The sequence below is a fragment of the Lolium perenne genome, chromosome 2, assembly GCF_019359855.2.
Source record: "Lolium perenne isolate Kyuss_39 chromosome 2, Kyuss_2.0, whole genome shotgun sequence".
Classification (NCBI taxonomy): Eukaryota; Viridiplantae; Streptophyta; class Magnoliopsida; order Poales; family Poaceae; genus Lolium; species Lolium perenne.
Genome location: NC_067245.2, coordinates 307191370 through 307208331, shown reverse-complemented (window position 1 = coordinate 307208331; position 16962 = coordinate 307191370). Strand labels below are relative to the sequence as shown.

Below are 16962 nucleotides of genomic sequence, written 5' to 3'. Positions count from 1 at the left end.
CAGCGACAAGCTTCTTCTTCTTCTTCCTCGTCGGGGTGGCGAGAGGGAGGAGTTGCTGCTTGCTGTCTCCGGCTGGTCGTCGCATCTGCAGCAGGGAAGCTCGTCGGCTTCTTCTCGGAGGTTCTCCACGGCGCCGTTGTCGCCGTATCCCATGGCTGAAAGGCAGCCCCTCCATCGGAGGACTACCACGATGCCTATGTCGTCGTATTTCACGGCCGAAGGGCGCCCCCTCCACCCTCGTGTGACGGCGACAGGCCGTCCTCAAGGCAGCAGCAACCTCCATCAGGCGTTCCTACCAGCTCGGAGGCTCTCCGGTTCCGTCGGAGTTGGCTCCCACCTCTGCGCCCCAAGTGGTCTCATCCCCGGCGGCGTAGAGGTTGACTCCGGCGAGCTTCGACGCGGTGAAGAAGGAGCTGGACCTGATCGCTTTTTTCTTGTTTTATTTCAAGGTCCTCAGTGCAATTTGTAAGGGTCAGCTAGTAATTTTCATGTTTCCTTTAGGCCTTATCTGTAAAATGTACTCCACCGCTGAAGAAATGAAGCCTTAGGTCCTTCGGGACCTTTCCTGTTAAAAAAAAAACTGATGGCCGAAAAATCGAAATCGAAAAGGTCGAGACTGAAATCGAGAAGACGAGTTTGAAACCAAAAGAACGATCAGAACTTTGGGTGGCAAATTTTGAAGACCAAATTTAGTTCGGTTTATTCAATCAGTAGTTCCCGATGACCGAATTGACCGAACTCCGTATAAGAACACTCCGCTGGCTCGCTGCATTACTTTTTACTAATATAAATTAGACAATAATTAATTATGCAGGCCCGTTATGACTTATGAGCAACAACAACCTACAGAAATCACATACAACCTCTACTTCTAAGCAGATTTAGTTGTTAAGGTTTATGTTTAGTGCATCACGTTCTCTCTCCATTCCATAATTTAAAAGCATGGCGCTTCTATTGTGCATAATAGGTTATTGCTTGTTACTAGCAAGTATATTAATTTGTGATCATTAAAAAATTAATGGATAGTTTCCTCTAAGTATTTATCTTTTTTGTGAAGAAATAAACCTATCTAGAATCTTCAACAGAAGTACTCCCTATAAGTAAACCTAAAAGTAAAAAAAAAATACAAAAGGTCTTTGGATCACTTAGCCACTACTGAACCGACTTGAAAGAGCCGAAGGCGGGGATCCATCCTTGCCCCGCCCCTCTCATTAGAGCTGAACTAAACTTACCATGGTACAACAAGTTGTACTAGACGGACAGAAAATCCTTGTGCCGGGACCCTAAAGGACTAACGCAAGAGAGCAGCAACCATCGCCGATGAAGAGAAACATAGATTAGAAGAAAGACAGATCCAATCAAGTGAGATCCATCAAAGACAAAACCTCCACACGTCCTCTAACGAAGCTAGAAGCATCACCGAGCGGAGCCTTGATAAGGAGGGCTTTATTCCATCTTCAGTGAGTCATCACCGCCACGCCTTTCTAAATAGGACGCAAACCCTAAAAAGATTGAGGAAAACAACAACAACAAAATGAAATGCTCCCATCGACAAGGACTGTAATGCACCATGCCTCCATGGTTCTAGGGCCAGAGGCAGCGGCGGTGCCCACGAGAGGCAGGAAAACCCTAGCCACCTTTTGTCTCAGCTCTAACTTTCTACTTACTATTAGCAACCATATATAAGTTGTAAAAATGAGTTCAACGGCCAATTTACCGTATATAAGTTGTAAAAATGAGTTCAACGGCCAATTTAGCTTTTTTACTACACTATTTGACCCTGACCTAACCCGAACATGAATTATGAGGTACTACGTAGTAACAAATATATTTTAATCATCTAAAAAATTTAATCTTTATTTCTAAAATACCGAATTTAAAATAGACCTACATAAAGAAGGCACTTGAGCCGAGCTCCCGACCTGAATTCTTTTCCGCTCGAAAAAACAGGAAAAAGGAAAAAAAGAATCGAGTTCCAAACGCCACGGATTCGTCGTGTCCCGCTCTCGTCCGGCACCTCTGCCTCCCGGCACTTGATAGCCGCCACGACAACACCTTCCTCTCCCATCAAAGCCAACGAAAAATTTCGATCCACCGGAACAAATAAAAGAGAGATGTCCCTGAGCACGGCGATGAATTCGGCGACCATGGCCTCCTCGCTCCGCCTATCCCCCGCAGTCGCCCTCGCCTTCCGCGCCACGTCTGGCCGCCGCTCAGCCACCTCCTGCGCCCCCGGCCTCCGATTTACCAAGCGGCGAGGAAGTGTGCTGAGGCTGTGCAGCGCTCGCCCTACCGCTCCGGCGTCGGACGGCGAGTGGTGGGCGAACGCGTGGTGGGCGACGGAGCTCACCCCGGAGGAGCTCCCCACGCAGGAAACCGACGCGCCGACGACCGGGCACGGCAAGGAGGAGCTGGACGCCATACGGAACGCCCTCGTCGACGAGCCCCTCCGGCCGATCCTGCTCGCCCTGAGCGAGATCAGGGACCGCGGCCACTTCTTCCGCTGCCGTAGCTACCACGCCGGGATCATCACTGGTATTTATGGGGTTTCTTGGTTTATTTCTGTAGTTTTGTGCAGAATTCTGATGCGAATCACTGCTGCAATGCAACCAACTTACACGCATTCCATTAGCAGTAACTATTCACAAAACCACTAGTAAACGATCTAATTTCCCCAATCCAACTATTTGACTCATCTTGATGTATCTAACACGCCCAGAGGGGAGAAGCTCAGTACCAGTACTATTTACCCCATCTGCCAATAAAAAAAAAACAGGATTGCTGAATCAGCCAATAAGAAACAGCATTGCTAATTTTCACCTTCCCGGATATTGTAATATGATATATACCGGTGCTCGTACGCAACTGCCTTGTGCACATTACTAGTTTGAATTCGTCATAATGTTGTTGTTCATTGAAGAAACAGTAGAGGACTTACCGGCAATTTTATTATTATTCTGCAGGCCCATTGCTAGTGATTGCTGCTTTTTGCCAGCTCGGTAAATTAGTACCGCACCTTTTTGTGGATATAATTCTTGGATATATATTCTACAAGTTGAGTGTTTTAGCAGCAGAACTGAAAAGGAATGGGAAGTCAAACCACATGTGTGCTCGGATACAGCTCGGTGAGTCTTGAAACTCAAACTATGTTGTTTACCTTGTGTCTATTACAGACAAAACAAACATATCATGTTTCTATACTAAAGAATCTTGATCTCGTGACTTGAACAAAAGAAATATTCTTGGGTAACTCATTTGAAGCTCTGTGACATGAGCAATTCCACGGGATCGGCCTTTCGAGGAGTGGCATGCGGTTGCCTGTTAGAAAACTCCTCGATTGCTCAAAGTAATTTACGTGACTGAAATTTTCATGTGAAGAATCTAAACTCATATTTTGAATAGTACTTCTAATATATTTTATGGATTCAGCCAAACATAAATCGTACTTATGTTGTAAATTTCATGAGTAGTATGTCTACTCTTTCCGCAAGTTTTTTGTGCGTTTTTGCACGAATCTTGATGCGCCAAAATTTAGTTACTGCAAAGGATAACCACTCACAATTATTTTCTCCACTGCTGCCTGCTGGCGACCCAACAATGTCGGTATTCCGTCAAGTCTGACGCTACCAGGAAGCAAAGCAGTTGCCATCTTTCCCCTTTAACAACGTTACATGCTTTCCGTAGAGCTCCTCTTTTGGACCATGCTGGAAGCGCGATCTCAGATCAAGGTGTATAGAACCTCTGGCAAGTAACCTAAACGAAACCTGGTTTGCCCTCGACGGTGCGAACTCTAGTCAACTGCCTTTGTTGGTGGGATGCTGCAATTATAATGGCATGCCGGGTCAACGACTATTAAAGTATTAAGGCTTAAAGAAGGCCATGCGAGGACACGTGTCAACTTCATCTCCTCCATGTCCGAAGGCAGCCAGGACTACGACAGTGCACAAGGACGTACGTCGGCCATGAGTTCAAGTTTAGAGCCAGATGGGTATTAACCAATGGATGTACAATGACTATATTACCCTTTGAAGAAAGTAGGTGGATTAGTTCTTCTAATCACAACCTTAAATTTCTCAAGTAAAAATAGAACTTGCGAAAAGCACAGAAGCACTTCTCAAATTTCATATGGATCCTTTTTATTGCTAAAATAGGGACCACTCGCTGATTTCATTAATGAAATCACAGCAGAACTGAGTATAGAAAATCCTTTACTGTCTTAGATTGGCACACACATATTTCTTACATGGAAATTATGTACCTTTATAAATAATGACACATGTGCTTTTCATTCCCAATGTAGTTCTGTTATTTATATTGTCATTCAAGAACAACAACAACATGGCTTTCTTGGTAAGTCTTTTGTTAAACAGCATGAGTATCTTAACTTCAACACAACTATGAACATGTATAGTTTACTAATGGCCCTCTATATATGTGGCTTATGGTAGGGTGTTTACCGCCTCATCACGGAGTTGATTTGGTAAGTATATTTGCTAACCAATTATTATTAGAGTTTGTTCCATTCGGAGCACACTAATATATTTTGTAAACAATTACTTTTCCATCTCAGGATGTTTGGTCTTCAAGTGTACATAGGAGCTGTGATCTATGAAACCGGTGACGTGGAGGAACCAAGATTCCACTTGCTAGGAATTTACAAGATACTGAAAACTAAAGGTGGTCTGATGAGGGTGATCAAGAATACCTTTGAGGAATAGCATTTGTCATGTTAAAATTAAGGGTAGTAGATGAGGAGATAGAAAATTCGATTGAGGAATAGCCTTGGTAACGTTAAGGCATTTGGGCAGCTCATTTTCTTAGTGACGCCTCCTGTTATTACTATGAATTTTTCACTTTACAGACGATTATCACTGCCCATAGCTCTGTCATTTGGATGGTGCATTGAACAGAATTTAGCCACAGCTACCATGCATGCTAGCTCATTTGGATACCCATTTGGACAATGTCATTACATGAACAATTGAGCAAGCTGTCCGTTCTATAAAGATGACAATCAACTTGTACTTGATATATGTCTGCATAGAAGTGAAACAAAGACATGGATACTCGGTATAAGTTCCGAAAAAATCGATGCTCTCTGCAAGCACATGTCCAGTCATCGAAAAATTATACAATGAATGTCACTATCGTGAGATTTTTTTCGTTCTCCTTTATGTCACTTACAACCCCTCTTTACTATCAAGTAGCTTGTCTATGTTATTCTATTGTCCCTCATGTATGTCACTATCTGTCACGAGGTTCACTTGGAGCCTCTCCTTGTTATCAAGTAGATTCTTTTATCATTCTATATGTACCCATGTTCACTTACAGCTTCGTCCCTTTTTGCTCCAATAGCAGCGGTATCTGAAGTTGCCACGGTGACACTGACATCTAAAGCTCCAATAGTTGTGGTATCAGTAGGATTGCTTGTAGCTATCAGCGGTGGCATTGACATGTACATTGTAATTTAGTAAAATAGAAGCTCCACAAATCGTTCGTCTCCTTAATCACAGTATAAAGGGACTTGTCAAGCACCATAGACATGGTTGCCGCAGCAACAATCTTCTCGGTTAACTTGTTTCTGTTAGAGAAAGAATTCAGATGTGTGCAACATATCTCCAACAGGTATACAACAATCCAGCCTGCAATCAAGACACAACTCACTACAAGGTGAAACTTCAACTTTAACTTGGTCGCAATCATAAAGATAACTTAGAGCAACATGTGGATTCCACTTTGATTGCATTTGCTCTCTCTTGTGCTCTCTGAAATTGCCAGCAGACTGCAAATGTGTGCATTTGTTGAGATATCCATGACGAACTGTCGTGCAAACATACTTAGGATTTGCTACAGTTTTAAGAAACATTATGTTATAATTATTTCTAAGTATACATATATAATTCATGCATAAAAAACCCACAAAGTAATGAATTCCATTTCAGAAAGTAGAGATGGGGGCGTGTTACGATGGAAGTTGAGGAGCCATGGAAGTGGGCTTAGTGCAGCAGGAACAGATATAAATATAGTTCTAAACTGTGGGAGGTGATAGTTATGAATTGGGATATATACATTACATAATTTATATTAATCTCTTATACTTAGTTATATTTTATTTTATCAAACCTATTCTTGACTTGTTTATTTACCAGATAACAATATTGATAATAATAATAATAATATATGGTGTTCTTTGTCATACAATTATAGCATATATTATTTGCAAGTTTCATTCCTAACATATTTATGCTACCAGTACTTCGTTTTAGACACTAGCTTGAAGAATCTTTAATTAACTAACCTTGAATGTGAGCACATTAAAATAAGTATAAAATTGGATGCGTCCATGGATTAGTTATCGGCAATTGTATAAGTTAGTGTGTGTGGTTGGGTGTTTTTTGCACATGTTTTGGTTCCTTAAATATCTTGGTAGAGATCTTCAAATTGCACACTTTAATAGATATTTCCAGTGGACAATTAGGCTAAACAAGTATAATATTATAGAGCATATATGATGATTTATGAGGAGCTTGCCCTCAAATATTTTTTCTTTCAAATATGTATGTTCTAGTGAGTTCACTACTAATCAATCGCCAATATGCCTGCAACGCTTGTTAAAGTAATCACCGAAGAAAATGGGGTACTCGGGTAGAATTTTTACTAAATAGGATAATTGATAGGTACTTTTAGAAAAACTATATGGTAATATGTATCACAGGTGCGAAACATAGCATAAAGTTTGAAACTCCATCTAAATCTTGCATATCTGAAATTTAAATATTAGTCCAACACCATGGATTTTAGACCGGCCGTCGCAAGCTAGCTAACCCGACAAGAGACAAAATCAATAAGAGGATTTTCCCATCTCAATTTGCTTCTTTCCGGAGTCTTGTCCCACTTTACGGAGGATTTTTTGAAATTTAAATAAACATTAAATTTTTGTTGAATTTGAACACTTTTAAGGTTTGGACAATTTTTGTATTTAAATATTTATTTTGAACATTTTTTCATGTTTGCACATTTTAAAAAATTGAAAATTTATCAAAAACTAAAAAACTCTAAAAAATTATGAAAAAATATTGTAAACTGAAAAATACAAAAGAAAAAGGAAGAAACATGGATAAAAAATAGGAAAAACACCTAACTGGGCCGCTCATACCGCGTGCGCGGGTGTGCGGCGAGCGGTATGCGCTCACTTGGTCGACATATAGGATCCGCCGGATAGAACCCAATTCTCCTACCGTTTGACTGGGCGCCGAGGCTCATTGGCCAGATTTTACTCCCTCCATTTCATAGTTACTCTATTATGTAAGTTAGACCAAAGTTAAACTTTGGCAAGTTTAACCAATATGTAAAATATGTTACTATTTGGAAATTAAAAGAAAAAGTACCAAAATGTAATATATTACCATATTATTTACATTTGATTTGTATATATTAATATTTTATCATGGCTAGTTCGTCAAGTATTAGAAAGCATGACTTAACCAAACCTGGAATGTGAAGTAATAACAGAGGAAGTATTTCATTCGATCTGAACTCTTAGGGCATCTCCAACGGGAAGATCCAAATTGGCGTGTCCACGCATCCGTTTACGTTCGTTTGGGTGGCGCGTGGATGCGCAGCTGGCCGTTTGGGTCGCGCACAGCATCCAACACGGTCAGATATGGGTCACGGCCAAAATATTTGGCATTTGGCTTTTAAACTCAATACAAGGTATATAAAATCATAAGAAAAATATAGATAAGTTTAAATTATCTAGATTTATTAAATAGAATTATTTTCCACCTATTGAATGACAAAGTATTTGTTCAAATAAAATGTAAAATGATACTGATAAACATATCTATAATTTTTGACACTCCATGATAGTTTTACACCAATTTATACATGTTTTGTTTACACTTCGTTTCTCTTTTATAAATTTTCCGGAACTAACCTATTGACAAGATGCCACAGTATCAGTTCTCCGTTTTCTGTTGTTTTTGTATTTCAGAAAAGTTGTGCAGGAAATATTCTCGGAATTGGACGAAACAAAAGGAAAAGTTCTTATTTTACCAAAACGAAGACGGAGTCCAGAGAGAGATGGAGGGGCGCCAGGAGGCAGCCACGCCATGCCTGGGCGCGGCCCCCTGGCCGCGCCTGGGGGTGGTGTGGGCCCCCAGGCCTACTCTCTCCACCTATTTATTTACAGTCTCGGGAAAAACCTAAAGACCCAAGTGACAAGGGATTAACTTGTCAATGCCTACGGGTTGTAGACTAGGGTTTAGTTGGAAGTAGAGGGCAAGTAGATCTCGAAGGTTTCAGCCGAAAAGTACTCAACGATTATGAAAACTAGGGTTTGAGAGACAATGATTCGATGCTTTCTTTGTCCCTCGACTCCCCCTTATATATAGGAGGTGGAGCCGAGGGATTCGTATTGTACAAGTTACAGAGTCCGGGAGGGTTTCCAACTCCTCCCGCAAGATTACAAACATCATCTTCTAATACAACTCTAACTTTCCTTAATATCAACTTGGGCTTCCGATTCTTCTTATTCTTCGAGTCGTGGGCCCTCAGTAAACCCCGGGTACTATCTTCGGCAGGCCCATTGGGGATGCCTATGTCAGTAGCCCCCGAGATTTTGCTTGAATCGTAGAGTCAGGGAAAATCTCCAATGTTTATATTTACTCGACAACTTTAAACTTCTCTATATTTCTTCACATGAATTTCTATATTGTACAGGGATAATGGTAGTTGGGGCTAGTTCATCTGACGGATCAGGTACTAGTTAACTGCTCTAGTGGCAATCCGCAAAAACCTACTTCAAGATCCCGTCCCTGAACATGATCTCGGGATACCGGTGTAAACTTCGACAAGTGCCGCTTAAGGTCTTAACATTCCGTCGAGTCCCAGTCATATTTATCGGGTACCTAACGCGTCCGTTAGGATTTTTCTTCGTATCTGTTGATACGAATAAAAGTAGCAAACCGACGTCAGAGACGGCGCCACGCCACACAGAACGGATCTGGGGTCTTACCTTCGCAAAGTTTTGCGGATTCAGAAATTGTTCGCAACTTTGGCGTTCTGAGAATATATTGTCGAGTGCTTATTCGGCTGTTAGAATGGCACATTTTATTGAGTCAACAGATGACTTATATTGTTCTCCCGATGGGAGTATATGTAGAGTTACTTATAACTCGAAATATACTCTCTTGTTCTTCTATCTTTCTTTTTTTTATAATTTCATCGGGCACGCGAACAGCGTTCCCGATGGGAGTAGCCCCCGAGGCTACAGTCAAGGACTTGTGCTTGGGTGTAGGCTCCACGCCTTATGTCACTATATTTTCTTTCTCTCCCAAAATTTTCAAATCTCTCGGGTGCGCGAACAGCGCTCCCGATGGGAGTAGCCCCCGAGGCTATGAGCAAATATTTGTATTTGATCATAGGCTCACACCATTTCTATTTTGTCTTTCTCGAATTTTTCATTTTTCCAAAGTAGCCCCCGAGCATTTGATCAAAAACTTGTATTTGATCAAAGGCTCTCCAATATTATTTTGCTGTCGCCTTTTTTATGAAGCTGTTAAGCCGAATTTTTCTCTTTGCTAAAGTGATGTCATTGCTGACGATAGCCACGACCGCAGTTCCTGGAAATCGCGAGAAGTTCTCTCTCGCTGCCTTGCGGGCCCAAATTACGCATCGTATTGACACGTCGTGCAAGTGGGGGACACACGTCCTCCGCTTTTCCTGGCGCACGCACTATAACTCCTCCAGGGTGAAATTACTTTTTTACTCCTGTTCCACGTGTACATCATCGGCCGCACACTTTTTCCATCAAACGGTACGCCGCTTCGCCGCACCTCTATTTAAGGTCCCCTTCTTCTTCCTTCAGCACTTTCGCTCGCGCCGCTCCCCTGCTCTCCTCTGCAAAAATCTCCTCTTGCGCCCCATAGTTCCCTGAGCTCAAGTTCTCTCGAGCTGCACTCCTGCGCCATTGTTGATGCCACCGCGCGCATCGACCGAGCACGCACGCCGGAATCAACGATGGCTTCCGCAGATCTGGGGAGCGCTGAGTGGGAGAGATCCAAAATCTCTACCCAAGACATCAACCTCCTGAAGAAACTGGGGATTAGCAAGAAGCCCAAGGCGCTGTGCTTCCCCAGCGAAGAGAGCTACCCAACCCCTCCAATGGAGTATCGGGTTAGTTTCGTCGATCATCTCATCCGCGACCTTTCTGCCCCCATTCACCCTTTTCTTCGGGGGTTGCTTTTTGTTTATGGACTGCAACTTCATCACCTCACACCCAACTCTATCCTCCACATTTCCATCTTCATCACCCTTTGCGAATCCTTCCTCGGCGTCCAGCCTAACTGGGCGTTGTGGAAGCGTATCTTTTTCTGTCGCCGCAATGGCTCTCCCAATGTCGCCTATAATATAGGCGGCGTTGTTATCTGCGTTCGCCCTGAGGTCAAGTACTTCGATGTCAAATTCCCTGACTCAGTTCAAGGGTGGCACAAGAAGTGGCTGTACATCCATGAAGAGAACCATGGGTGTGCTGAAGACAACATCCCTCCTTTTGATGGTGCCGAGAAAATCTACCGGCGCCGCTCCTGGGATGCAGAGGCTACCGAGGAAGAAAAAACGGCGACGGAAGCACTGATGACCCGCATCCACGAGCTTCAAAACACCCGTCGGTTATCCAGATCACGGCATATTTCCTTAGAATCAGAGTGCAGCCTCTGTAGGCTCGCAAAAATCCCCTCTGGAAGTATGCTGGCGACAATGATGTGGATCGGTTGTCGGTGGATTTGCCGGTCAAGGACTTAGAAAAACTTGTCTGGAAAATCTCCTCCCTCAGCAAGAAAGATCCTGTCCCTTCTTTTTGTCGCGTAAAACCATACAGCGCCACCAATGCGCTTCCCGAGGTAACCTTTGCCGACTTGCTCATTTTTGTTTGACATCCTTTCCATAACTCTTTTTTTTGATATCTCCCTTTGTTTATTATATTTTTTATAGAACCATCCAGACCTTGTCTCTCTTCCTCCCCTTCCTGAAGGTGGAGAAGTCGAAGAACGAGCTGTTGTCACTGATGACAACCAAGATGCTCCTCCCTTTGAGAATGAACCCGCAGGTTCTCGAAAATCTGCGGGATCTTCTGAAAAGGAGGCTGCCTCTGAGGCTACCACATCGGCACAGTCTCCTCCTCCTGCTGTTTCTCCAAAGAACAAAAGGAAGAGGACTGATGTCGAAGATTCCGGCACCTCCAAAGCCGAAGAAGCTGCTCCTTCACGTCAGAAGGCAGCTTTCGATCCATACCTTGAAGCCCTCGTCAGTTCGTAAGTCACCTTTTGTTTCTTACTGTTTTGCTACTTGAAGATTTTTGTCTATCTTGCTTCTTATACTGTCGCCATTTAATCGTAGTGGTGATGAGGAATAAATGCCAGCTATTGATGCGACTGCTCGAACGAGTACGTCGCATACTCTAGTTGTTTCTGAAGTGCAAGTTGAAGGAGAAGAATCTTCGCCTCCTCAACAAAACACCGACGAACCTGCTGCTCCTGCAAGCCCCCTTGTCCCTTGATGTCTACGGGTGCTTCTATTCTTGTAGACAGTGTTGGGCCTCCAAGAGCAGAGGTTTGTAGAACAGCAGCAAGTTTCCCTTAAGTGGATCACCCAAGGTTTATCGAACTCAGGGAGGAAGAGGTCAAAGATATCCCTCTCATGCAACCCTGCAACCACAAAGCAAGAAGTCTCTTGTGTCCCCAACACACCTAATAGGTTCACTAGTTCGGCGAAGAGATAGTGAAATACAGGTGGTATGAATAAGTATGAGCAGTAGCAACAGCACCAGAAAAGTGCTTGCTGGCGTGTGGTTGATGGTGGTAATATTGCAGGCAGTAGAAACGCAGTAAAACAGTAAACAAGCAGCGATAGCAATATTTAGGAATAAGGCCTAGGGATTATACTTTCACTAGTGGACACTCTCAACATTGATCACATAACAGAATAAATAGATAAATGCTAGACTCTACACTCTCTTGTTGGATGATGAACACTACTAACTGTGTAGGATTACACGAACCCTCAATGCCGGAGTTAACAAGCTCCACAATATTCGATGTTCATGTTTAAATAACCTTAGAGTGCACGACAGATCAACATAACCAAACCAAGTACTAACATAGCATGCACACTGTCACCTTCACGCTACGAAAGGAGGCATAGATCACATCAATACTATCATAGCAATAGTTAACTTCATAATCTACAAGAGATCACAATCATAGCCTACGCCAAGTACTAACACGATGCACACACTGTCACCATTACACCGTGCAGGAGGAATAAACTACTTTAATAACATCACTAGAGTAGCACACAGATAAATTGTGATACAAAACACATTGCAATCATAAAGAGATATAAATAAGCACTTCACTATGCCATTCATAACAGTGAATAAGTATTCTGTGAAATATAGCCTAAGAGACCCACACGGTGCACACACTGTCACCTTTACACACGTGGGACAAGGAGTCTCCGGAGATCACATAAGTAAAATCCACTTGACTAGCACAATGACATCTAGATTACAAGCATCATCATATGAATCTCAATCATGTAAGGCAGTTCATGAGATCATTGTATTGAAGTACATAGGAGAGAGATTAACCACATAGCTACCGGTACAGTCCCGAGCCTCGATGGAGAACTACTCCCTCCTCATGGGAGACAACAGCGTTGATGGAGATGGCGGTGGTGTCGATGGAGAAGCCTTCCGGGGGCACTTCCCCATCCCGACGGCGTGCCGGAACAGAGACTCCTGTCCCCCAGATCTTGGCTTCGCGATGGCGGCGGCTCTGGAAGGTTTTTCGTACCGTGGATTTTCCCGTATCGAAGTTTTAGGTCGAGGACCCTTAAATAGGCGAAGAGGCGGCGTCAGAGGGTCAACGAGGCGACGACACCACAGGGGGGCGCGGGCCACCCCAGGGCCGCGCCGGCCTATCTCCTGGGGGGCCTGTGTCCCCTCTCTGGCGGCTCTCGGGTGTTCTGGATGCTTCCGGGGATTCTAAGATGCTGGGCATTGATTTCGTCCGATTCCGAGAATATTTCCTTACTAGGATTTCTGAAACCAAAAACAGCAGAAACAAAGAATCGGCCCTTCGGCATCTCGTCAATAGGTTAGTTCCGGAAAACACATAAATATGACATAAAGTATGCATAAAACATGTAGATATCATCAATAATGTGGCATGGAACATAAGAAATTATCGATACGTCGGAGACGTATCAGCATCCCCAAGCTTAGTTTCTGCTCGTCCCAAGCAGGTAAACGATAACAAAGATAATTTCTGGAGTGACATGCCATCATAACCTTGATCATACTATTGTAAGCATATGTAATGAATGCAGCGATCAAAACAATGTAAATGACATGAGTAAACAAATGAATCATATAGCAAAGACTTTTCATGAATAGTACTTCAAGACAAGCATCAATAAGTCTTGCATAAGAGTTAACTCATAAAGCAATAATTCATAGTAGAGGTATTGAAGCAACACAAAGGAAGATGATGTTTCAGCGGTTGCTTTCAACTTATAACATGTATATCTCATGGATAATTGTCAATGCAAAGTAATATAACAAGTGCAATGTGCAAGTATGTAGGAATCAATGCACAGTTCACACAAGTGTTTGCTTCTTGAGATGGAGAGAAATAGGTGAACTGACTCAACATAAAATTAAAAGAAAGGCCCTTCGCAGAGGGAAGCATTGATTGCTATATTTGTGCTAGAGCTTTGGTTTTGAAAACATAAAGAGAGCATAAAAGTAAAGTTTTGAGAGGTGTTTGTTGTTGTCAACGAATGGTAGTGGGCACTCTAACCCCCTTGCCAGACAAACCTTCAAAGAGCGGCTCCCATGAATTATTTTTATTTTTGGGTGGCACTCCTTCCAACCTTTCTTTCACAAACCATGGCTAACCGAATCCTCGCGTGCCTGCCAACAATCTCATACCATGAAGGAGTGCCTTTTTATTTTAGTTTTATTATGATGACACTCCTCCCCACCTTTCCTTTCTCAAGCCATGGCTAACGGAATCCTTCGGGTGCCTTCCAACAATCATATACCATGGAGGAGTGTCTATTTTTGTTATTTAATTTGGGACTGGGAATCCCATTGCCAGCTCTTTTTGCAAAATTATTGGATAAGCGGATGAAGCCACTAGTCCATTGGTGAAAGTTGCCCAACAAGATTGAAAGATAAACACCACATACTTCCTCATGAGCTATAAAACATTGACACAAATCAGAGGTGATAAATTTTGAATTGTTTAAAGGTAGCATTCAAGCAATTTACTTTGGAATGGCAGAGAAATACCATGTAGTAGGTAGGTATGGTGGACACAAATGGCATAGTGGTTGGCTCAAGTATTTTGGATGCATGAGAAGTATTCCCTCTCGATACAAGGTTTAGGCTAGCAAAGTTTATTTGAAACAAACACAAGGATGAACCGGTGCAGCAAAACTCACATAAAAGACATATTGTAAACATTATAAGACTCTACACCGTCTTCCCTGTTGTTCAAACTCTTTACTAGAAATTATCTAGACCTTAGAGAGACCAATTATGCAAACCAAATTTTAGCATGCTCTATGTATTTCTTCATTAATAGGTGCAAAGTATATGATGCAAGAGCTTAAACATGAGCACAACAATTGCCAAGTATCACATTATCCAAGATATTATAGCAATTACTACATGTATCATTTTCCAATTCCAACCATATAACAATTTAACGAAGAAGAAACTTCGCCATGAACATTAAAAGCTAAGAACACATGTGTTCATACGAACCAGCGGAGCGTGTCTCTCTCCCACACAATGAATGCTAGGATCCATTTTATTCAAACAAAACAAAAATAAAAACATACAGACGCTCCAAGTAAAGCACATAAGATGTGGCCGAATAAAAATATAGTTTCCAAGTAAAGCTTAGACGCTTGAGTCTTCTTGAAATATGCAGGGGTGAACCACCGGGGCATCTCCAAGCTTAGACTTTTCACTCTTCTTGATTGTAGTATATCATCCTCCTCTCTTGACCCTTGAAAACTTCCTCCACACCAAACTCAAAACAACTCATTAGAGGGTTAGTGCATAATCAAAAACTCACATGTTCAGAGGTGACACAATCATTCTTAACACTTCTGGACATTGCTTAAAGCTACTGGAAGTCAATGGAACAAAGAAATCCATCCCACATAGCAAAAGAGGCAATGCGAAATAAAAGGCAGAATCTGTCAAAACAGAACAGTCCGTAAAGACGAATTTTATTGAGGCACCAGACTTGCTCAAATGAAAATGCTCAAATCGAATGAAAGTTACGTACATATCTGAGGATCACTCACGTAAATTGGCATAATTTTCCGAGTTACCTACAGAGAATTTGGCCCAGATTCGTGACAGCAAAGAAATCTGTTTCTGCGCAGTAATCCAAATCTAGTATGAACCTTACTATCAACGACTTTACTTGGCACAACAATGCAATAAAACTAAGATAAGGAGAGGTTGCTACAGTAGTAACAACTTCCAAAACACAAATATAAAACAAAGTTACTGTAGCAAAATAAACACATGGGTTATCTCCCAAGAAGTTCTTTCTTTATAGCCATTAAGATGGGCGCAGCAGTTTTAATGATGCACTCGCAAGAAATAGTATTTGAAGCAAATGAGAGCATCAAGAGGCAAATTCAAAACAAATTTAAGCCTAACATGCTTCCTATGAAAAGGAATCTTGTAAATAAACAAGTTATATAGGCATAATGCAATAAGCATAGGAAAACTAGACAAGCTCAACTTCAAGATTTTAAGCATATAGAGAGGTGTTTTAGTAACATGAAAATTTCTACAACCATATTTTCCTCTCTCATAATAACTTTCAGTAGTATCATGAGCAAACTCAACAATATAACTATCACATAAAGCATTCTTATCATGAGTCTCATGCATAAAATTATTACTCTCCACATAAGCATAATCAATTTTATTAGTAATAGTGGGAGCAAATTTAACAAAGTAGCTATCATTATTATTCTCATCATCAAATATAGGAGGCATATTGTAATCATAATCAAATTCATCCTCCATAACAGGCGGTACCAAAAGACTACTATCATTATAATCATCATAAATAGGAGGCAAAGTATCATCAAAGTAAATTTTCTCCTCAATGCTTGGGGGACTAAAAAGATCATGCTCATCAAAACCAGCTTCCCCAAGCTTAGAATTTTCCATATCATTAGCAAGAATGGTGTTCAATGTGTTCATGCTAATATGTTCCATGGGTTTTTTAATTTTCGGATCAAACCATCCATGTCTTAAATCAGGAAATAGAATAAGAAGCTCATTGTTGTCCATTATGCCTTACTAGTGTAAACAAGAAACAAAAAGATGCAATTGCAGGATATAAAGGAAATAGCTTCGAGCACACACACAATGGCGCCAGAAAAGTACTGTTACCTGGAACCGGAGTATGAGTGCCTTTTACCTTTCCTCCCCGGCAACGGCGCCAGAAAAATACTTGATGTCTACGGGTGCTTCTATTCTTGTAGACAGTGTTGGGCCTCCAAGAGCAGAGGTTTGTAGAACAGCAGCAAGTTTCCCTTAAGTGGATCACCCAAGGTTTATCGAACTCAGGGAGAAAGAGGTCAAAGATATCCCTCTCATGCAACCCTGCAACCACAAAGCAAGAAGTCTCTTGTGTCCCCAACACACCTAATAGGTGCACTAGTTCGGCGAAGAGATAGTGAAATACAGGTGGTATGAATAAGTATGAGCAGTAGAAACAGCACCAGAAAAGTGCTTGCTGGCGTGTGGTTGATGGTGGTAATATTGCAGGCAGTAGAAACGCAGTAAAACAGTAAACAAGCAGCGATAGCAGTATTTAGGAACAAGGCCTAGGGATTATACTTTCACTAGTGGACACT

At 42.0% G+C, this 16962-nt stretch overlaps 1 protein-coding gene across 1 annotated transcript; it reads left to right on the top strand.

Annotated features, from left to right (window-relative positions):
• The first annotated feature begins 2030 nt into the window (after positions 1–2030).
• LOC127336921 (uncharacterized) lies at positions 2031–4973 on the top strand. Its single transcript, XM_051363787.2, has 5 exons — positions 2031–2535; positions 2964–3125; positions 4301–4350; positions 4449–4480; positions 4571–4973. The coding sequence occupies exons 1-5, from the start codon at positions 2115–2117 to the stop codon at positions 4716–4718; spliced, it is 813 nt and encodes a 270-aa protein (XP_051219747.1). The 5' UTR covers positions 2031–2114; the 3' UTR covers positions 4719–4973.
• Positions 4974–16962: the final 11989 nt, after the last annotated feature.